Below are 23,735 nucleotides of genomic sequence, written 5' to 3' on the forward strand. Positions count from 1 at the left end.
AATAACACTTTTTCTCAGAAGGTGAAGATGGTAATGTTTGAAATGACATTTCCAGTATGAAATATGTTATGCTTACACCTATCAATCATAGGGACTTTTCCACACATCTTCTCTTTATTTTGCTTAAAGCATTAAGGCAATGTAATGACTCTGAAAAGCTAGAGCTGGCAAAACCTGTTCACTCCCATTCCATGACTGTGATTATATTAATATGTAAACATAACTGTAACTTAACTGTAAAGTTAGTGTACATGCTCCCTCGATCACAGGGAGTTTCCAAACAAACTAGTTAAGTTAGCTTCTTTTTTTTTTTAACCTTTTTTACCTTGAAATACCAATTTGCTAATAATGTACACCGATGCTAATAATGTAAGTTTTAGGTTCAAAATTCTGTGAAAAGCCCGGATTGCTTTACAGCAGTACCAAATGCCCAACAAGTACAGCAAGAGATTGTTTTAAATGAAACATGAGATTGAGATTGAAAAATGCTGCCTTTGGAAGATGCACTCCAAGTCAGGAAAACATCAAGCCACTTCTGAATCCAATGTTAGCTTCACTTCCTGTCTCCTGAGATGCCTCAGTTTGACCATTTTTTGAAGGCAGATGTATCCTTGACTTCCTTTAATATCCCACAATCCTATTCCATGACAGTTGAACTAAAAAAAATAAAAATGGTGTCTGAAAGTTGCGATTGGTGGTCAGTTTGTGACCAATTTTTTCACTTTTGATGTCATTTCTAGCAAGAAATTAGTGTTGTAGTAATTAAATATTTGCTATTCTCTCTATTTTGGTTGTAGATCATAAACCTGTTATGATGCCTTAAAAATGTGTCCGAACCGATTCATGAGACACCATCATGCACAAACGCTGCCTGCAAAGTCATTGTCTGCTAAACAGAGCTGGGTAGATTACTTACAAATTGTAATCCGTTACTGATTCCGGATTACATGACAAAAATTGTAGTCAGTAATGTAATCCATTACATTACACATTTTAGGTAATATAATCAGATTACTTTTAGATTACTTTTGATTTAACTTGTTTATCAAATTGATTTAAATAGCATTATCTTGTACCATAATGATGTGAAAAATGCAAAGAGTAAGAAAACTTGTTCCATTCATTGTAATTTACAACATGAAGTGCATTAAACATTATCAAGATTTCCCAAACCAGGGTTCGTAAAGGAATTGCAGGGGGTTTGTGAGTTTAATGAAAAGCTGACAATTAATTAAATCATAAAAAATTTAAATGAAAATAAATCATTTTAAAACAAACTCCCTTTCGAGGAAATTCTCTTCACTCTGTGGCCATATTTGCAACACCTCCGGGCAGCTCGTACAAGACCTATCTTAATGAATGGGGGAATCCTGAAATCTCAAAAACTGCTCGCTGAACTCACAATTAAATTATTACATATGTCAAATCAGCAACAAAAATCTTAAATTAATTGCCCCATGTTGTTTTTTATGCTCAAATAGACTTTAAAAAAATTAATTTTTTGATTGTTTTTTTTTCACATCTCGAAAATGTGCAAACTGAATAAAAATAAATAGCTACTTCACACTGGAGGTAAACATGTTAAACATGCAAGTTAAAATATGCTTTGAAATGAGCAGCAGGAAATATATAACCACTAAAATAATTGAATCCGCTAAATTAATTGAGCAGCTCATTACCATTTTTACCATTTTTCTTAATGTGACAAATACGTCACATCAAGATTCCACCTACTTTTATAAGGTTAAGAGCCCGATGTGACATGTGTGTCACCACAATATCTTTGTAACTTGTTTTATATCAGTTTGTTCAAGAAATGTATTAAAATCAGGTTAAGAGTAATCTAGGGGTTGAAACATACCTTTAGTAACAAAAACAAGCATTTTAACAATTGCTGATACTGCAACATATGCTAACCAGACAGGACGCCATTTTGGAAATGTTGCCATGGCAACAAAAATGCACACATCGTCACATGACTGAACCTGGATGTTCATTATATGTCACTTAGGGACTTCCTGAGTTGAAAGTGAGGGATAATGCTTTAAAAAGACCTTTTCAGATAATCACCAGTGTTTGTGACACTCGCGTCACCGTGGGTTCTTATGGGTTAAAAATCCTTGTATATATATATATATATATATATATATATATATATACTGACTTTATATTAATGCAATACATGTAATGACAATCATCTGTGGTCTCCCAGTGGTTTACATTATGCACAGTTTAGCATTATGTGATTCATTTACAACAAAACAAAAAACAATGCCTTCATCTCCAAAATCATCTTTTTTTGTCTTGCATTACAGTGCCATGTCATTTTCAGCTAATTAATTATTTCATGAAGTTGAATTTGTGCAAAGGATTGTGGGTGATTGAAGGACATGAAGGATACACCTGATGCATCCTTCAAAATAGTCCAAACAAAGGATGTGAAACTAAAACTGTCTACCAATGCCACATTGGAGGCGTGGTCAGAAGTGGGATATCTGAGCTGAAATGTCCTCCTACCTCCAACCTCAGTGAGTTCCAGTCAATCACACGTCATGTTCACGTGTAGAGTGAGTTAACACAAGATCCCCAAATGAATGCAACTCTTGATGGAAATAAAGGTTGTGATGTTGAAAGAAAACCACAATGAATGCACAATATATATATCCAACAAATAGAGTGTGCAACTTTTATATAGACGGGCAGTGTAAAGTCTACTCCAACGCATCTCCAAGTCTGTCAGTGGGGTTAAGGTGAGGACTCTGCTGTGGTCTGTCCCTCAGCCTGGTGAATCTTAGTATTGTCACCCTGGAACATGAACGTGGGTCTTCCAACATGGTTGTTTGAGAAATAAAAGGATACACACTGCATCATTCAGTGTTAAAAGAATTGTTTCCTAACATACAACATGCAAGAAACATATAAATTACTTCAGTAATGAATTAATCTTAAAATCTTTTCATCTTAAATGATTCAAATCCAGACAGCGACTTTTTTGGCCAGGCAATGTTTGCACGACACGATCTATAAAATGTGCATAGGATATTCTAAACTTAACTTCTTAACTTCGTAATTACCTTGCTGCGAACCGTTTCCGTGATCTGAGCATGCTGCAGCTTTAACACGAAACATACAGGAAACTGGAAGCTCCCCCGCCCGCGACCTGCGGGATCGCAGACATTAAAAAGACTGATGATAAGAACAAGATCTCTGTTATCTGTCAAACTACAGTTAAGCTTGAACGTGTTCGGAGCTCTGTAAATCATTTATTAAAAATCCGTCTAGTCTACACAAATCCCACAGGATGGATGTAAAGGAATTCGGAGTAAAAATACTCTGTAAGTATACCTAACCTTACAGTTCTTCATTTTGTTAGAATAACCTTAGTAGCCTATTGTTAATTTGCGTGCAGCAGACTATCTTTTGTTTCGTTTGGCTAGCCAAAAGTGAAAATAGCCTATTGCTAAAATGCATTTATTCAGACTTCATTTTACAATTAGATATTAAATTATAGTTATACGATTATCTTTTCAAAGCGACTTTGAGTAAAGAGCACTAATCGCTATGATTAATGGCCAGGTGTCTGAGAACAGGTGATAGCTCGGTTTAGCGCCGATGGCTTCTTTGCTCTCGACTCGAGTTAACGTTACTTCCTTCTTTAGACTTTCGGAAACTTAATAATAATACAACATTAATTAAAATGATAATAATAATAATAATAAAATAGACAGTATAAAACTGTTTTTCCCAAGTGATTTTAGTAACCACTACTAATGTAGCCTAGTAACTGTTTCCCTGCAGTCACTAATTTTAGGCTATCTCTTAAAACTCATCTTTGATAATCAAAATGGCTTAAATGTCTTTTGTCTTAACCCTAATTTTTTAATTTGAGAGGCAATAGGGAGGGGCAGTGACAGTGCATGTCGATGTCTTCGTTTCATGTGTAAAAGTTTGTGTGTGTGTGAACAGTGAATATTTAGATCTGGTGATTGTTTAGCTCTTAGCAGCGTTTAAAACATCACGGCCACCTGTGGGAATATACTCACCCTCATATAAAAGTTGATGTATTTCACATATTTCCAATATTTTGAGGGGAATTGCATGTTTAAAAAGTTGTTGTTAAGCATTAGCTTATTATGTTGTGTTTAATTTTACATTTTACAAAATCTGTCTCTAAATGTTTGTTTCTCAGGGGATACGTTGCACTTTTAAGGGTATCATTATATATTTTACATACTCAATATAGATGACTTTGTGGCCTGTTTTAGAAAATACATTACTATTGGTAATGTACAACAACAAAACAACAGACGCCTGCTTTGGTGTAAAAATAAATGTTTGCATTCAAATAATTAGACATAGCCTACTTAAACACAGAATTTGGTAACAAAACAGAATGTGAGAAAAATAAAACATTTTATAGGGCCCTAAATATGTGATTTTTGTTAATTAAAAAAAATATATATTTTTTAAATTGTATAAGTTTCATGATTTGATTTAATTAGACATTCTTTTTGTTTAATAATATGTCATTTAATCATTTAAAAAGGAGACCAGAAAAACTCAAATGGGGGAAAAAAACAGAATCCAGAAAAATTCAAATGGAAAAAGTGAAATGTATAAATAAATGCATACATACATACATAGATACATACATAAATAAAACGAATTTGGGAAAAAATAGAAGGATTTCATAGGCACCTACTCACGGAGTATACGAGGACTTGAACTTGCAAATTAGTTCCTCCCACTCAATCAATCTCACCAGTTTCAAACCGCATGTACACCACAATTTTAAGAAGGCAGCTATAAGGAAGTGTGACTTGCAGAGTGCATAACATGATTCTATCTGATTCTTTGTTCCCCTCTTGAATCTCTTGAATATTGGCTTGCCTCGTGGCCAATAACTTAACATAGGCCTACATAAAACGCTGGAAAAATAGAGTTCTAATCAAGTTTGTTTGTTTATATCAAAGTAGTAATAACAGATCTAATTAATCTTTTAAATAAATTAATCATATATTAGTCACACATAAAAATAATCATATCAGTCAAGTGTTTTTTTAAATCCAAAATAGGTATTAAACAAAAAAAAAAATGTGATGATAGAAGTGATTATTATAGATAAAAACAATCATATGTTCTGATAATTCTGTTCTCATTTTTATACTGTTTTAGTAACATTGATAGGGTGTCATCAGTTTGTCTTTTCTCCTTGAACAGGCTTTATTTCCGTTCTCTCAAATCACTCAGTGAAGGGATATGGTTCAAACTTGAAGTGTTGTTTTGAAGTTTTGACAAACCTCTCGGTTTCCTATCATCTCAATGAGCCACCTGGAGCCTTCTGTACACCAACATGGTCAGCAATGGTGAGTACTGATCGCTCTCTCAATGTCTTTTTATTATTATTATTATTATTTTATTATTTTATTTTTTTCAAATATTGTCACAATAAACCATTTGCCTTCCAGGCATTGTGGCATTAAATTAGCACATTTTGGAATATTTTATTTTGTAAATCTGAATATCAGCTTTCACAAATACAGTTTGAAGCCGCATTGTGAAGTGGCCAATGACAATGTCGGTGGAGGAAGTGCAAAGAAATGACCTGTGCCAAAAGTCAGAAAACCCCACAGAAATTACAATTTCTGTGCAAGCACACGATCAAGTATTTTTTTCTTGGCACAGTTTGTTTAATTTAATTACATAATAATAAAAGATATAATAAATTCATTTGAAACTGTGCTGTAGATTTATTGACGAAACAACTATACAGAGAACAGATACAAACAAATTTGACATTCTGAAGTGGGTTATATTGCAAGCAGCATAAAATAGGCAGGATTGTGCATGTGCAAAGAATACAAGAAAGCACTGTGTGTCTGTGTTTGCAGGAATACGTTGTGGTTGACGAACATGGAAATGTGGATGAGACGAAGGTAGTGTATCTTGAACCCCAGAAGTTAATCCTCAAACAAACCCCAGATGAGAAAGTCATCACATATCGAAAGGACTGTCAACTGGTAAACATCATTATGGCCATGGACTAAATATGATAATTATGTTGTTTCGTTTTGAGAGATTGGTAATGTTTCTTTTCTTCTCTCTGTGTTCCTCTTTCTTTTGATTCAACAGCATGCTTACACTGCCAGTTGTCATGGTATGTTGGTTTCATTTAATATAATGGTTATAATGTTTTTATTTTGAGTTAATATCACATTCAACAACTGAACATCAAAGCAATGTTTTAAGAGGTCATAAAATGGAGAATCAAAATGTTCTTGATATTTACACATATATGAGGTTACTCAATAAAAACTGCAAGATACTGCAAGAACTCAAAACAAACTGCCCAGTTTAGATGAATATACATTTTTCTTACCTGTCTTTCTGAAACTGCCGGATTTGCAATTGAGAGAATAGTGACATCCCAATTCTCCTCGACACTTCCCTTTACATGCTTCATCACCGTGTATAATCAAGGAGGTTCTGAACAGCACATCTCTGTCTATTAATCACAAACGCGATACTGCTGTTGGATAAAGACTAACAAACTCGGACGTTTTTCTGTCAGTGAATGGAAAGAAACTGCACCTTCAAAAACTTAGCATTTGTTTTGACTGTTGCTTCCGGTTAAAATACTCCATTAAAACACTTCCTCCAGTGAACAAGTCCAACCCCTGTTGTCCCCTCACATCAAAATCCACTAAAATATATGTTTTTTAGCTTGTAAACAGTGCTTGATCATTGCATAAGACAACATTTTCACTAGAAAAAAAGCAATATTATGGATAGGGGACTTGTATTTTAGCTGGAAGCAATAGTTTGAAGTTTAAAAAAAAAGGCTTAATCATAGATTTGTTTATGACAAACACGTAGCTTTTTGTTTCAAAACACATTAACTGATAGACTGGAGTCATGTGGATGACTTGTGGATTATTTTGATGCTTTTATCAGCTGTTTGAACTCTAGATAGTGGATGGACTGAGGGTGAATTCGTTTGCACTTTTCTTTCTTTAACCCGTTATTGATTTTCTTAAGTATATGCTATTTGGTCAAAATTGTGTCAGAATGATAGAGCAGGCCACACTTTATTTTAGCTCTGTTAACAAGCAGGAAGTAATATGGAGTACTACATTAACACTTAATACTATTAACTAATATGGAAGTAATATTAACTAAGCAGTAAGTAATAGCAAATATAGGACAAAGGTAGTTCCTTATTAGGTATTCAGTAATTACTAAATAAAAATATCATCATTGAGAACTACTTGCTAACTATAACCAATTAATAAAGAATAAACAATTAATTACTAATCACAACATGAGAAAAAAAAACCGTATTAAATTACTTGTGAAATGACTGTCAAGCCCTCACTAATTACTCAAGTGTTACATTGTAAGCCCACAAGAACCACTAAGTGTCCTGTATCATTATTTTAAAGTGAATACACAGTGGTATTTGCCATTGTTTATTTCAGGAAACTCCCAAGGCACAAACCTGCTCCACCCCATCCAGGAACATTACTTTAAAAAAAAGGTGCCAGCAGAAGGACATGAATTTGGTGACATTATGAGTCATCATGAACGCTTTACGGTTTCAGTGGTTTGGTTGAATGAGTACGGATTGTATGTGTGATTAATACTGAGTGAGGTTTGATATTCGAGTTGACAATAACAAATAATGTTTGTTTTGCATTCCAGATCCTTGTAACGTTTTGGACCTGCTCAGAACTACTCCAGGTGAGATCCGATAAATGAGGCTGTGCAGTATTCTTTCAAAGCCAGTTTTTACTAACAATGTAATGGAGTTATGAATAGCCTCTTGTTAAATGAATGAATGAATGAGGCATTTATATAGCGCTTTATTGTGTATTGCAATACACCCAAAGCGCTTTACAATCATGTGGGGGGGTCTCTCCTGAACCACCACCAGTGTGCAGCATCCACTTGGATGATGCGACGGCAGCCACAGGACAACGGCGCCAGTGCGCTCACCACACACCAGCTACAGGTGGAGAGGAGAGACAGCCATAGAGCCAATCAAGTGGATGGGGATTATTAGGAGGCCATGATTGACAAGGGCCAGTGGAGGGAATATGGCCAGGACACCGGGGTTACACCCCTACTCTTTACGATGAGTGTCATGGGATTTTTAATGACCACAGAGAGTCATTTTTGTGACTGAATGATTTTGTGTGTTTGTTTGTGTGTGTGTTTGTGTGTGTGTATGTGTGTGTGATAAGTTACATTCTTACTGCTTCAGTTTGAGGTGTGAGTCATAGTAAGACAATCTTGATTATGCATTTAGGTCACGATACTCATATTTATAATGTTATTTCAGTCTTTTCATTAGACTGTATGCAGATACTAATTAAATATGTGTCGTTTTTGTTTGACACAAAGGAACATTGTTTGTTGAACTTGAGAACATTGTTTTTGAATAAGAGAGGACTGTGCTTTTATATACTTCACATAGTTTAAGTTGCTAACAGGATCTGAAAAGTAGATGTGTTTGCACAGGTCTGAGTGGAGCGGGGGGAAAGCAGTGCTTAAAAATCTCCAATAGAAATGACAATAGCATGCTACTGATATTTATGTATATTTTTAATAGCAAGTGAGGAATAAGTTCTAGCTCCACCTGCAAAAATTAATTTTACACTGTTCACTGCGGAGAAGTGAAATTAAAGGACATTGTGGTATGTTTTTGTTATTGATTTTTGCAATAAATAAATGTCTGTGAATTTGTACTTTTTACCTGCTTTTGTTTGATTAGAGCTGTGAGTTGCAAGGTTAGTCTAAAGCTTTGTTTCTATATCTCTCTAGCCCCTCAAGCACCTGTTGATCAACGCATTATCTATATCACTGGTGGTGTCGCCATCATAATAATCATCATCATCATCATCAGTGTCATCTGTCTCCGAAGAAAGTGCCAATCTTCAAATGTTACCTTTAGGTAAAGAAAAAAATGTTTTTTATCAATTCAGAGAAGTAAAAATGTAACTGTTGACAAATATAAAATATTACAGCACATGTAATATATTATGTTCTCATTTCTGTTATTTTGAATGTTTTCAGGTGGATTTGGAAAGCAGTGCCAAAGAATGAAAGCCCAACTGACAAATAAAAATCAATTCATGCTCGCTCAAAATATACTGAAAAAAATGGTAACCTAAAAATTGTAACATCTACATTTTTGGGGGGGTTAAACCAGGTAGAAACAGCTCTTTAAGGTAACAATTGCAGGTCATCAAATTTTTACAGTATAAGCATGAGTGAGAGCTGTTTATTATGTAATACAGCTGTGGAAGCTTAAAAAATAATACTATTAATTATTGTTATGAATATATTATATTATATTACTCTTTATATCAGTCTATATTATTATCTAATCATTAATCTATAAAATATTGAAGATTTATAACAGAATATTAACACACTTGTTAACATAAAATATCCATTAGTATATATGACATTATATACAGATGTATTGTTGATATTATTATATAGTATTATTATCATTATCTATCTATCTATATATATATATCATTATTATTATGTATATACAGATAAAATAGCTAGAATAATGTGAATCAGCGGGTTTTCTTAATTACTTCAGTACTGGCAGGAGTTGTAGGTGGTGTGAGTGAATGAACAGAACTCTCTTCCACCTTCAATACCTACGACTGAGTGTGTTCATGGTGTGTGCACTGGTTTGGGTGGTTTATGAGACACAACATGCATAATGGTATGACAGAGGTATTACAATGTGAAGGTGGTTTACAAGGACACTGCCTTGGCCCCCTAATTCAAAAGGCTTAAAAATCATACTAAATGGTGTTTTTTGAAAATCTAAAAATGCACAAAATTTTCTGTAAGGGGTAGAGTGATATAGAGTGATAGAAAATACAGTGTGTACAGTATAAAAACCATTATGCCTATGGAGTCCCCATAAACCACCAATACCAACTTGTGTGTGCACTTTGCACATGCATTTGTCATGATTTTCACTTTTCATTTTTGCTTTCATGTATCATCAACAAATGAAGTGTTCATTTGCAAAAACATATAACTCCATCATGTTTTTTCATTGTGCATTTCAATTAATCTCAATCAAACTGCAGTTGGGTTATTTTGATTTGGTTAAAAAATAACTAAATACAGCTAACTACCACTATATAACACAATAAAAACATGATAACATAATAAAAAAAACATGATTTTTGAAAATTTAAGTTATCTGTTTTCTGTCAAATAAACTCTTCAAATGCTTTTAAACATGTTAAAAATATGACCTGATGGAAAATGAAGTTATAATCCAGTGTGCTTACTGGACTAGATTGCAGGTTGTGATGGGAGATCGTGGCATATATATATTTTGAACCAGTAAATTTGATTTCCCAATAAATTGATGAAAAAAGAGTTAAATATCAGTGTTTGCTTATTTTGCACCCCACTCTGTTAGGAGTAACAACACACAACACATGCAGACAGTGGAGTATCATAGTTCAAGTTTCAGTATTCAAAACTGCAGATTATTTTAAACAGTTACCTCTTGACATGTTATGGTTTGAATTATTTGGGTTTACTAAGGGGCAGAGCAAAATCATTTTAAATACCTCTTTTAACATAAAAAATTATGCTTTCTGAAACTTTTTTACTTAAAGGTAAGGTTTTTTGCCTCGTGTTTAGATGGTTCCTAAATAATGCTGTAACCTATTTATCCACCTGAATTCAATAATAAATAAATAAATAACGCATTTGTTTCTTTGATGGTTTTATCCCATGAGAGTAGCATATAGCAGTTGTATGTATTAGCTTGTACTGATGTTTTCTATAGTTGATTTTCTGAAATAATCTATCACTTTCTAAAAAAAAAATCCAGAATATAAAAGTAGATAAATGCCTTTTTAAGAGCAAGAGTGCAGGAATTCATAAACTGCACTCCCACATTAATGTTGTCAATATTTTAATTGAACTTCAGAATTTCAATTTAATTCCATGTTTCTGCTATAGTCTATAGAAACAAACTCAAAATAAGATTAAAATTATTAAATAAGATAATACAAACAAGAATTGAGAAACAATATAAACACGCATTGTTCTTAAATGAAAGTAGCTTAATCAGCAGGAAAACGTTCTCACAGCCACACAAGCAGGAAATATGCAGAGGTGTAAAGTATTGGAGTAAATGTAACTAATTACTGTATTTGAGTATCTTTTCGGATCCTTTGTAGTTTTACTGAGTATCAAAGATATTAGCAAGTTTTACTCTCTACTTCACTAATTTTTTGAATGAGTATCTGTACTCTTTACTCAACTACATTTGCAGGTACACATTACATTTTACATGGCACCTATAGCTTTTCTGCAGCAGCTTATATTTAGTATAGCCTAAGTAAAATACTTGAGTACTGTTAAAATCAGATACTCTAAGACTTGTACTCCAGTTGTTTTGGAATTGGTGACTTGCAACTTGTAGTTGAGTAATTTTCACTGTAAGGTATCTGTACGTTTACTCAAGTATGGTTTCCTCTTACTCTTTACACCAAATATGCGACTGCTATGACCAACGAGTGAGTCATCGAGGATGATGAGTTCATGCTCTAGTCTAGCGGAAACCATAAGCCTCGATAATGACTGTATAAACGGTCACACTTTACAAAGCTCAAAACCTACTTCTATAGAAACCGACTTCTATTTCCTGCTTGTGTGGCTCATCTTATATTTTGGTACGTGCATTTTAAGCACATGCTTTACCAGAATGTCATACACACCTGAGAAAATATTCTCCATTCGTTCGAAAAATCAAAAATCTCTAAAAAATAAAAATAAAAATAAAATAAATAACCTGTTCACCCTGTTCGCGCAGACAGGATACGTCATCAGCGCGTTCACACACGCTGTGCAGACAGAGCCTTTGATGTCTGTACATGTAAATGATTGTCATGGTAACAAAGCCAAGTAGCACAGCAATGCCAATGACAGCATACGTCACAACATGAGTTCTGCCTGTACCTGGGAACTTCACCATAGCTGAGTCTATGAATGTGCGTGAGTGAGTGTGTGACAGTGTTCAATAAAATGAATGCATTTTCTGCGACCATTGCAACAGGTGCTGTGGGAGACGTATTTTATTTTATTATAAATAAAATAAAAAGGTTCTTGCACACAAATGCAAGTACATAAAAACAACATTAATTTAGAAAGTACTCAGAAAGTAGTGCTAAAATAGCTAAAAGACTTCAAGCTCAAATGTTCACCAAAAAAGGAACCGAAAGAACCAGTAGGCTACTAGTTACAGTTGACCACCGAGAAAACCTATGATGGACAATTTGGTACATTTAGGCATCAAAGGTTATGAAAGTTCATCAGTTATGTGGAATTGGTATGCATCAAATAAGCACTAACAGCAATACCACATTCAGCCTTAATGCCGAGTTCACACTGCACGATTTTAGCACGATTTTTCACTCGCCGACAGGTTTTGATAAATCGCCGACAAATGCCCGACATCGGAGGCAAATCGGAGCTCGTTCACGCGAGTGACAATCGCGCAGTGTGAATTATCAAAGACGTGATCTGAGGGAATCGCCGATGCGTCGCCGACGCCTGTGAAATATTTGGCATGCTAAATATCTGGAGCTGTCCGCGATTCACAATCACGCTGTGTGCAATGATTTCTGACTGAAAACTACATCAGGATGACCTTCAGCCAATGAGAGACAAAGATACAGGGCAGAGGGAAGTTCGGTGAGGAGTTATAGACCATATCAGTATTTTAATATGTACAATTATATCATACAGAAACAAGCACAAACGCTTGACCAGCCGCAACATCAGCATAACAGTTAACGTACTGCAAATTATTATTTACCAGAACACAATCCCTGTTCCTTGCTTCTCCCTCCTGCATAATCTGTTTTTATTTTTGTAGCTGGAAATCAGCGCACAGACCATTTGCTGGCTATATTTTTTAATACTTCCAGTCTCGCTCGAGAACAACGGGCAGACGCACGCGGGTTCTCCCGTTATTTCCTTATCACTTCTCGCGTGTGTTTTGTTGTGAAACGTAGTTTGCGGATCAGACAGAGTTGTCGGCGATTCTTCCTATTGTGAAATCGTGCAATGTGAAAGCCCCTGTCGCCGATCCATCGTGCAATGTGAACACAGCAGCGACTGAATGCTACCCCAGATAGTCACGCAGTGTGAAAACAACAGCGATCCGACCAGTTTGAAAATCGTGCAGTGTGAACTCGGCATAAGAGCCAAACATTCCAGACGGTATGCAACATCAATTTGACAGCCTGTGGTGAGAATCTTATGTTGTTCAGCATGCAAAACCACTTCATGGTAAATATTCCCCTTCTCATCAACCAACATGGTGTTCTGCTCACCAAAAAATAAATAAATAAAATTCCAAGAATGTATGTGAAACATGGTTATTCCTTCCACTTTGCACAAACGTTTGGACACACAGTGCACACCTCCAAAGAAAAAACAACCTGGTCCTTTCGAGTAAGCAGCCAGGTGCTGGCTGAGGTCCAGAGATTATATAAGCAACTGACTGCTTATACTGATAGCTACATTTAAGGTGTAGTAGGAGATCTCGGAAAATGCTAACTTTAGCCTGATAGCACTGAAAGCGAACGTCCCACCCTCCCTGCAATCGCCGTCCAAAGCCACGCCCCCTGAACTCACATACGCTCAAAGAGCAGCCGGAGACAACATAAATTAATACAATAGGCTAGCTAGCAGGGGTGTGGACTCGAGTCACATGACTCGAGACTTGACTCGGACTCGAGTCCCAAATTTGATGACTTGCGACTCGACTCGACATAATTAAAGAAGACTTGAGACTCGACTTAGACTTTGACAGCAATGACTCGAGACTTGACTTGGACTTGAGCCCTGTGACTCGGAAAGACTTGATCAGATCAGCGTCGTTATCACTCTAGACGGGTGCAGCGTGCTTGCGCTTGACTGGCAGTAAGCCAGAGACTGCGTTCAGGGAGTGCTTTATATACAGTATATGCTAGTATAAATTAATGGAATAATAGCATAACTTACAACAAAAGAACCGAGATACGAAAAAAAGTAGTTGCTATCTCTGCTCGTGAAAAGCGCTGCCCTGCCCGTTTGATCGCCGCCCAGCAGACACACGTATGGAGCGGGCAGGAGAAAGGAGATCACTGGTGCTCGCCTCATCATCACCGTGACCGCTGCTGTGAAATGCTAAACATATTCCTCACTTCTTTTGTTTGTCCGACACCGAGGTGGACCATGAGTGACGGATCCGCATCCCGCCACGACCCCTCGCAGCTCTACCAACTCGATGTGCTTTAATATTCATTTTTATTGGTAAACACCTCTCCGAGACCTTTTTTTTTTTTTTTTGTCAGATCTCCACTGTTCAATCAGTTGCATATTTTAATTGCATGTGCATTTTATTTTATTTAAACTTCAGTTAAGTTTAAAGTTAATCCATAATCAAGATTTAAATCTGAGTTTAAAGTTATGGTGCAAATATTACTTAAATCCAGGATCAAAATGATGGGTTAGAATGTAAACCTGCTTATTTTTAAAGGTTTAAAGTTTGGTGCAAAATAATTATTAGATAAACCTTGATTTAAGCTAGATTTAAAATTAATTATTGCTAAAAAAATTAGCTATAATTTGAAGAAAAAAAATAAAGGAGCAATTGGCCTAATGATCATTTTAAAATATAATTTGAAGAAGTGTTCTTTCACAAAATGATTTGTGAATTGTAGTCTATATATAACTATAAAATATACTAAATTTTTCTCCCCCTTCACCAGGCACTCATTTCACTTTTATTTCTTTCAGGATAATTAATTGAATTCACGTGTTGTAAATCAGTCTGTAGCCTATAGCACATATAGCCCCTAAATTTAGCGATCAACTATGCATATTATATACTTAACATTTAACATACAACATTTTGTCTTCGTTACTCTTAGTTATAAAGAATGGTAGCACAGCATTTTGAATGACTGTCTTCATGAGTTTGTCTGCATCCATATTGCAGGTTTCCTCTCACATAAAGTATGGTAGCAGTTATTTCTTCTAGTTCTTTCAAAGTGGTTCTTTCTGAGTTTCTGCTCATATGTTTTTAAATCTGTTTCATTGAGGTTCCAAATAATGGCTCATTGGCTTAGATATAACAAACACCTAGCATATATTCTTCTTATGCACACATGCAAAGTATTTCTAAAAAAAGTATTTCTTTTAATTTTAATTACTTTTGAAGTATTTCATGTAATTTCTATGAAATTATGTTGTCTTTGATATTCTGTTACTAATAAAATAGTTTTGTTTTTTCCACTGCTTGTCCTATTTTGGCACAATCCTAAATTGAACTTGAGTAGTTTTACTAAGGGCACCCATCTCACATTAAATTAAACTTATGTAAAAACATATTCTACCCGACTTCCTGATATAAATTACTATAAATTTGATATGGGAATTAATACTGAGACACTAATTTGGGCAAAGAGCACTAATGACTTGTTTAAGACTTGAAGTTAAAAGTTGAGGACTTGCAACTCGACTTGGACTTGCCTATTTTGACTCGAGACTTGACTTGGGACTTGTCTGTCTTGACTCGGGAGTTGACTCGAGACTTGAATGCAAAGACTCGAGACTTACTTGTGACTTGCAAAACAATGACTTGGTCCCACCTCTGCTAGCTAGCTACATCAACTGTTTCCAATTACAGTCCTCGCACCCTCCCTGCTCCGCACATGTATATCTTATCACATCAGACGTTTGTTCTATTCGACCGAAGGTATCAATCATGACTTTACATGACCTTCTGTTTAGCAGACTAAATGATGACATTGGACCTCATGTTTTTCTTTCTTTCTTTTCTTTAGCCAGTGACTCACTACTGGTGTGTTTGGATCTTTTGATCCTTCAGAAATAAGTTTCCTCATTTCCAGTATTTTTGCCCTCAGGTGCTAAAATGAACAAGGGAGTGGCACATAATCAGTTGGCCTGGGAGAAAGGAGGCATATGACAGTTTGGAGCTATCTATGTTCCCACAATAGACAATCTGTAACTTGTAGCTATACCCTAGTAAAAAATAAATATACGAAAATGTATTTGAAAAACATCTATTTCATGCTAAGTATGTACAATACAACTACAAATGTACAATATACTACAAATGTATTTGCATATTTATGTGCTTAATAAAAAATATTCTGCAATTGTACTTGTGGTAATACTAAACTTGTATAGTTAAATTCTGCTACTGTCACAAATCCGGTCTATGAACTTCCGTTCACTCACCCGCTCACCACATGGACTCTCACACTACACAGACTGTTAAACTATACCCTGGACTACATTTCCCATCATCCATTGCACTGATTCCACACACACAGCTGAATCCCATCAGACACACTTTATAAGCCTGGGACTTCCACTTTCAGATCGCCAAGTGTTGTTTAGCATATATCGCTCTTCTAGCGATAGCTACACTACAGAGCCATTCCAAGTTTCCAGTAGTGGTGGGCAGAGCGAGGCTTCGTGAAACACTGAAGCAGTCGAAGCAAATGTGTCGAGGCTTCGAAACATTTCGACACCCGTCTCTACGGTGACACCTAGTGGTCATTTTTAAGTACTGCTCTGAGACAGCGTCGACAAAGAAACAGTTCAGCAAATTGACGATTTATGATTTTGTTGTGTTAATTGATCCAGCAAGTGATTTGGGGGAGCGGTTAGTGTGTTCGATTAGAATGCTGTTCCATTGGGTTCGAATCCTGGGCGACGCAGTCATCTTGACAAAATTATAAAAAACAATTAAAATGTGTTTTTTTATTGTTCTGTTCTTGTAATGTGTTGAAACATCAGTTTGACGTCTGAATGAACTCTTTGTGAATAGTAAGTGTTATTTTGGTAATGAAAAATATATAATAAAGTAGTACATCAAGCCACTTTGTTTACATATAAAGATTTTTATTTAAAAATATTAATTGTTCTGCTGTCCATGGACTTAGCCTACTTCTTTTTTTTACATATAATTTCTCCAGCCTTTGAAAAAATCCTCCCACAAAAACGTACGAAGTGAAGATGCCTTAACTCCAGTTAGGTTGAGACAGATGTGCGATTGTGTGATTTGTTACCGACCCTGTCAATCAAACGCAGATTCGGCAGGTATGCCAAGTCTCGAAATTGTGACATGCCCTGATGCTTCGATCGCCTTAGTCACGTGACATGAGTGTTTTGAATCGCCTTAGTCACGTGACATGGGTGTTTCGAATCGCCTTAGTCACGTGACATGAGTGTTTCGAATCGCCTTAGTCACGTGACATGGGTGTTTCGAATCACGCTTCGGAGCAGTGTTTCGAAACATCTGCGCTTCGGAATCTCGACACCGTGTCGAAACGTCAGTTTTGCGTCAGCCATCCCTAGTTTCCAGTCCTAGTTCCAGTTTTAGTCTAAGTCTAGTCATTTTCTGTTGCCTTGTTGTCTGTTTCCTGATCTTCTGCCTGTGTATCTTGGATTAACCCTTTACCTGCTGTTTCAGACTCCGTTTGCACCTCGCCTGGAATATTGCTTGTGTTATTGGATTACCCCTCATGTCAAGCCCTCTGGATATTGTTTGCTGATCGTAGACCCACGCTAGCCCTAGGAATATTCTTTGCCTTGTCTGTGATTTACCTGTGTTATCTGTAGTGGTGGGCAGAGCGAGGCTTCGTGAAACACTGAAGCAGTCGAAGCAAATGTGTCGAGGCTTTAGGAAAAATGACTCCTCTGTCCTTCCAGTACTTTAGGGAATCTTCCGTTCTGGGCAGAAATGCATCTGTGAGGTACTTTTTTACTTCCACTGTGGCATCAGCTGTAGCACTGTGTGTTGTGTGGGATTCACGTACACGATTATCAAAAAGTTCCCATAAACAGTCCTGGGTTTCTGCTGCTGCTGCTGTTGTTGTTGATGATGATGATGATGGACCTGATGCTGACCATTGTGGCTCTGATTGAAAAAGTGAAAATAGCAATTAGTTACAAAGCCTAAACTCATGTTATATATGAAGTAACATAATTATACAGATGATATAACTCCATAAAATTAGATGAAGATTGAAAGTGCTCACCATGAGTTGGTGGGTTTGAACGCAATGAAGTGCACTCCAGTGCCTCCTGGCCTTTGGCAGGATTTCCAAAAGCCACAATTTTGAATCTTGGGTCCAGCAGTGTAGCCAATGCCAAGGCTCTGAATGACTCATACCCGCTACATCTGGACTGCAGGTCTTCAGCATGTCAAAAGTGCTGTTCCATCTCGTTTCAACCTCCTGTATCAGTTTCATAGTTTGTCTGCCCATCAAGCCCTGCATCTCCACAAGTTTGCTTTGCAGCTGGATCTAAACAACCCCACTATCTTTCTGGCTTTCTGATGTATTTCATTGATGAGTGGGGTTTGATCTAGGGCCTTTTTCACAATCAAATTTAGGTTATGTGCAAAACATGTGATATGTCGAAGGTTGAGTAGCTGGGCACTTAAATCATGTTGGATGCATTGTCAGTCACCATGCACTGAACTTTTGAGGTAATTCCCACTCAGACATGAGCAAGGTTTTAGCCTCCATGAGATGCTGGGCTGAGTAGGTTTGGTAAAACCTCCTTACACCCAATACAACAGTTGCCATCTTTGCTTTTGTTGTAATGTAGTGGCAAGTTACACCAAGGTATCCGTCCATATTAATGGATGACCACATATCAGCTGTAAGGCTAACAAATTCTGCCTTTTGTAGGTCTCTCATTGTCTTCTCCTTGGTGCTGTTGTACCTTTCAGTGACCTTCGTTTTAAGTGCCTTCCGGGATGGGAGGACATAGCTTGGATCAAGCTTGTTCACAAAGGCCCTGAAACCCATATCCTCCACAATAGTGAAGGGCTGCAAATCCTTCACCACCATGTCTACAAGAGCCTCAATTCCTTTTGTCTGCCTTTTAAAAGAGAAGAATAAAACCTACTTTCAGTCAAATACATTTAAATTATATAGATGGACATAGTCCACAGCTATAAAGACTAATCTGTTGGTTCATTAGTTTGAAACCTTCTTGAACAAAGAAGTGTGCACGCACGCACACGCACACACATACATTGACACAATGCAATCTCTAGCTCCTTACCCTAACCTTCAGAACTAAGTGCCTCACCCAAACCCTTACCCTAAACCTACCCTTTACCCAGTTATAACCTGACCCCTGAAACCAAGTCTTGACCCTCAAACAGGCCTTTAAATGGGTCCCAGAAAGTGAGGACAAAATGTCCTCACTTTACAAGATTGTCCTCACTCCGATGGTCTAAAACTCAAACCGGCCCTCACAAAGATAGCTGTATAAGTGCACACACACACACACATACACATATACATACATATACATATATAGAACTATATTGAATACAGTGGCTAAGTTTGTGAGGTGTTATTTTTAAATATTATCAGTGAAGCTATTTTTAACACGATTGTTAATTGTGATTGGGATGTTAAGTTGTAGGGCTTAGGTTGACATAGGCCTAAGTTTATTTAAAAATATGGATTTTCTAAACAGCAACTCAACACTTTGTGATCTGAATTAGATTGCATACAATGCATACCTTGCTTAGATGGCCCAGCAATGTCAATAGCCGGCCTAGGTACAGGGGCAATGTTACCATCCTCTGCACCCCCCAACAGGGCAGGATGAGTGCTCCTCAAATGGCGTATCATGGATGATGTATTATTACAGTAGGCTAGCTGCCTATCACAATACATACATCTCATTTTATTTTGTGTTTCCAAATGGAAATGCTCCCACACCACAGATGCACGGCATCTCTTGCGTGGAGCTTCCATTATTATGTAATCTATCAATATGAAATAATCGATGTATTAACTATCTTCAATCTTCATGAGTTAAGTCAAGTCACAGTTGATCTTCATGAGTCAAGTCACGTCTCAGTGGATCTTCCAGAGTCTCGTCACGTCTCCACCGACCTTCCAGAGTCTCGTGACGTCTCAGCCGATCATCCAGAGTCACGTCACATCTCAGCTGATCATCCAGAGTCATGTCACGTCACAGCTGATCTTCCAGAGTCACGTCATGCCCTGTCTGTTACACCCAGATATTCAAGGTCAGTCCTTCGGTATCCCAGTCTGGTATCCAGTGTGAGGGATGCACCGCTGGTATCCCCAAACCCACTCACTGAAGCCCTCCTGTTCCTGAATTGATTCCCCTGTCTGAAGTGTTTCCCATGATGGGGATCGCTTTTTGGTGTGTTTGGGCTGCATACACCACCACAGAACTCCCAGAGTCGGCGGCGGCCACTATGGTGTCTCCAGAGGTGGCGGCTGACGCTGCAGAAGCTCCTGAAGTAGTGGCTCCTGCTGCTGTGTTCCCCGAAGCGATGGTGCCCACTGCAGTTTCTCCAGAGATGGGCCGGCGCATGCTGCAGAACCTCTCGAAGTGGCGGTGCTTGCTTCAGTTCCTTGCGTGGTGGTGGTGCCCAGCAATACACTTTCAGCCTGTCATGTCAAGGTCCAAGGAAACGTTGCTGAACTCTCCTTGTATCCTGATGGTACTACTGTAGAACCTCCAGAGGTGGCGGCACCTGTCCTGTCCCGGCCAAGGAGGCCGTCTGTGAACTCTCGTCCTATCCTGTCCTGGCTATGGAGGCCGTCTGCGAATCCTCGTCCTGTCCTGTTACGGCTATGGAGGCCGTCTGTGAGCTCTTTGCCTGTCCTGTCACAGCTACGGAAGCCGCTTATGAACTTTTGTCTTGTTCTGAACCGGCCATGTAGGCCAATTATGAACTATTGTCCTGTCCCGACCTAGCCGAGGAGGCTACCTCTGAACTCTCAGCCTTGTCTGTCACACCCAAGGATGCGGTCTGTGAACTTCTGCAGTCTGTTTTGCTGCGGCTACAAGGGCCGTTCAGGAACTCTCCTCCCTACCTATCACTGCCATGGAAGCCTTAAATGAACCTTCTGTATGCCCTGTTAACCCTGTCATTGCCAAAGAGACCATAAGTGAACAGTCTGTCTGTCCCCATCCAGTCAATGAGTTTAATCCTGAGCTATCTGTGTGTCCAGTTTCAACCAATAAGCCTGAGAACGAGCCATCTGTCAGTTCTATTTTAAGTGATATGACTGATTGAGAACTTCCTGTCAGCCTAGTGTCTGTCAATGAACTGTCTGTCTGTCCAGTTTCAACCAAGGAGTCAGAGTATGAGCAGTTTGGTTATCCCATTTCTGTGAATGAGTTCAGTTCTCAGGTGTCTGTCTGTCCGGTTTCAACCTATGAGTCTGACTGTGAATTGTCTGCCATTGTTTTCCTCACTGAAAAATCTACCAGTCCAGTTTCAGTCGATGCACCTGGTTATGAACAATCTTTCTGTACGAATGTAGCTTTTGAATCTGACTTTGAACTGTCTGCTGATCTGGGTTCTGTCAATGCCAAGTCTAATTTCGAACCATCTGTCTGTCCCATGTTAATTAATTAACCCGTTGTATGAATATTCTGCCTGTCCAGTTTCAGTCAGTGAGCCTGTTGATGTACTGTCTGCCCATCCAGTTTCAGTTAGTGTGCCTGCTTATGAACTGTCTGCCCATTCAGTTGTCATCAGGGAAACTATGAACTTTTTGTGTTCCCTGCCTCGGCCCTTGGGCCCGTAAATGCTCTGTCTGTCTCATGTGTTTCAGTGTTCCCTAGGACCCAGTCCCTGCTGTGGTCTACAGTTCCGTCTGCTCCAGCCTGTTGGACTTCTGTCCGGCCCTGGTGGTCTTCTGCTCCGCCTGTCTCAAAATCAAATTATTATTCCAAAACACTAACACATGTTCTCTTACAACAGGAACATTTAGTCAATCATAGCACAATATCATAAAAACACTAACATCAAATGGAATTACAGAAACTGTATTATTTTAGGTGTCAGGTCTGACCTTACAGTAATACGGTATATTGCATTGATCATAGGTTGTGTTTTACGCTACAGTTTCTTTTTCTTTTTGGGTTTAGTAAATGCATGTGTTTTGTCTTATTGCTGCAGAAATTCAATACAAAATTTGAATGACCCATCTCAGAATAGCTTTATAGAATGAACGATTTATGGGAGAAAAAGAGACTGAGACAGAATTGCTGCAGTAAAGGCTTTATTTGCAACAGGACATTAGAAAAACAAGAAAGAAAACAAGAATGCATGAAAACAAAAGATATGCAATATTCTGTCATTTATTATGTGAAAGTACAAAATATACAAACAGAAAAAGCCACAGAAGAATTATAAATAAATGTAATCTAATCTGCCCGGTCTTCTGTGTTTGGCCACATGTTCTCATCCACATCACACCTGATATCTTCTCTGGCAAGGCATCTTGGGAAGATACTTTTGTTATGCCTTATCCACCCCTGCGGTGTTCAGCTGTAATGTTTTGGTATGCATCATGGAGGGACATTGCATCCTGGAGGGACATTTGGTCCTGTGGACGATGGTCAAAAACCTTCCATCTCCAGGCTCATAAAAACTGTGTTGAGGAAAGGGGAGTAAGGGGCAAGAAAAAGAGACATCATTCTCGAATGGGTGTCAAACCAGGCTCTGACTGCACTGGGAATGGTGGAATGCCACATTGTTCCATGTGATCACATATATTGGCAAGTGGTCTCCCACCCGTCCCCTTTCTCTGGCACCAATCTTTGGTGCAGATCTTCTTAAATCTCACATTTATGCAGGAGTGCACTTTTCCACACAAGATCAACCCAAAGAGTTCCTCTTTTACTGCATATCATATGGTCATGCAATTGAAAGAACCCCAACACCTGAGTGTGTTTCCTAGATGGGAATCAGCTGTAATTTACATTTACATTTAGCAGACGCTTTTATCCAATGCGACTTACAAATGAGGACAATAGAAGCAATCAAAACCAACAAAAGAGCAACAATATGCAAGCTGTATGACAAGTCTCGCTAACGCAGTACACATAGCATGGTTTGTTTTGTTTTGGGGGGTTTTTTAATGAAAGAAAACAAGTAGAATAGAATTTAAAAAAAGAAAGCTAGTGTTAGAGGGTCAGATAGATACAAAGAATAGATACAAAGAAGACAGATAGATAAAATATAATTAGAATAGAGAGTGTTAGAGTTAGAGGGTCAAATAAAGATGGAAGAGATGTGTTTTTAACCATTTCTTGAAGATGGCTAAGGACTCAGCAGCTCGGATTGAGTTGGGCAGGTCATTCCACCAGGAGGGAACAGTTAATGTAAAAGTCAGTGAAAGTGATTTGTGCCTCTTTGGGATAAACAATAAAGAGACGTTCGCTTGCAGAACACAAGCTTCTAGAGGCACATAAGTCTGAAGTAATGAATTTAGGTAAAGGGGTGCAGAGCCAGTGGTGGTTTTGTAGGCAAACATTACAGTAATGCCTTGAATTTTATGGTGAGCAGCTATTGGCAGTCAGTGCAAACTGATGAACAGAGGCGTGACATGCCTTCTTTTCGGCTCATTAAAGATTAATCTTGCAGCACCATTTTGAGTTAATTGTAGAGGTTTGATAGAATTGGCTGGAAGACCCGCCAAGAGAGCATTGCAATATCAAGTCTGGTGAGAACAAGAGCTTGAACGAGGAGTTGTGTTGAATGTTCAGAGTGAAAGGTCCTGATCTTCTTAATATCGTATAATGCAAATCTGCAAGACCGGGCAGTTTTAGCAATGTGGTCTGAGAAAGTCAGCTTA

General features: G+C 37.7%; 1 protein-coding gene across 2 annotated transcripts; it reads left to right on the forward strand.

Moving 5' to 3' along the window:
- Positions 1 to 88: 88 nt before the first annotated feature.
- LOC131521825 (uncharacterized) lies at positions 89 to 10,419 on the forward strand. 2 transcript variants are annotated; one of them, XM_058746912.1, is made up of 8 exons: positions 89 to 3,335; positions 5,221 to 5,366; positions 5,892 to 6,020; positions 6,133 to 6,157; positions 7,702 to 7,740; positions 7,934 to 8,011; positions 8,824 to 8,953; positions 9,076 to 10,419. In XM_058746912.1, exons 1-8 carry the CDS (start codon positions 3,302 to 3,304, stop codon positions 9,122 to 9,124), a joined length of 630 nt encoding a protein of 209 aa, XP_058602895.1. In that variant the 5' UTR covers positions 89 to 3,301; the 3' UTR covers positions 9,125 to 10,419. The 2 variants fall into 2 exon arrangements, with proteins under 2 accessions (XP_058602895.1, XP_058602896.1); XM_058746913.1 differs by lacking the exon at positions 7,934 to 8,011.
- The last annotated feature ends 13,316 nt before the right edge of the window (positions 10,420 to 23,735 follow it).

This window comes from Onychostoma macrolepis, chromosome 16 (assembly GCF_012432095.1).
Source record: "Onychostoma macrolepis isolate SWU-2019 chromosome 16, ASM1243209v1, whole genome shotgun sequence".
Lineage (NCBI taxonomy): Eukaryota > Metazoa > Chordata > Actinopteri > Cypriniformes > Cyprinidae > Onychostoma > Onychostoma macrolepis.

Bases quoted from the DNA above. Each gene is read 5' to 3' on its own strand.
- LOC131521825 (XM_058746912.1), top strand. From the start codon at position 3,302: ATGGATGTAAAGGAATTCGGAGTAAAAATACTCT. The intron at 6,158-7,701 runs GTATGTTGGTTT...TTTGCATTCCAG, and splicing joins TTACACTGCCAGTTGTCATG to ATCCTTGTAACGTTTTGGAC. The intron at 8,012-8,823 runs GTGGAGAGGAGA...ATATCTCTCTAG, and splicing joins TCACCACACACCAGCTACAG to CCCCTCAAGCACCTGTTGAT.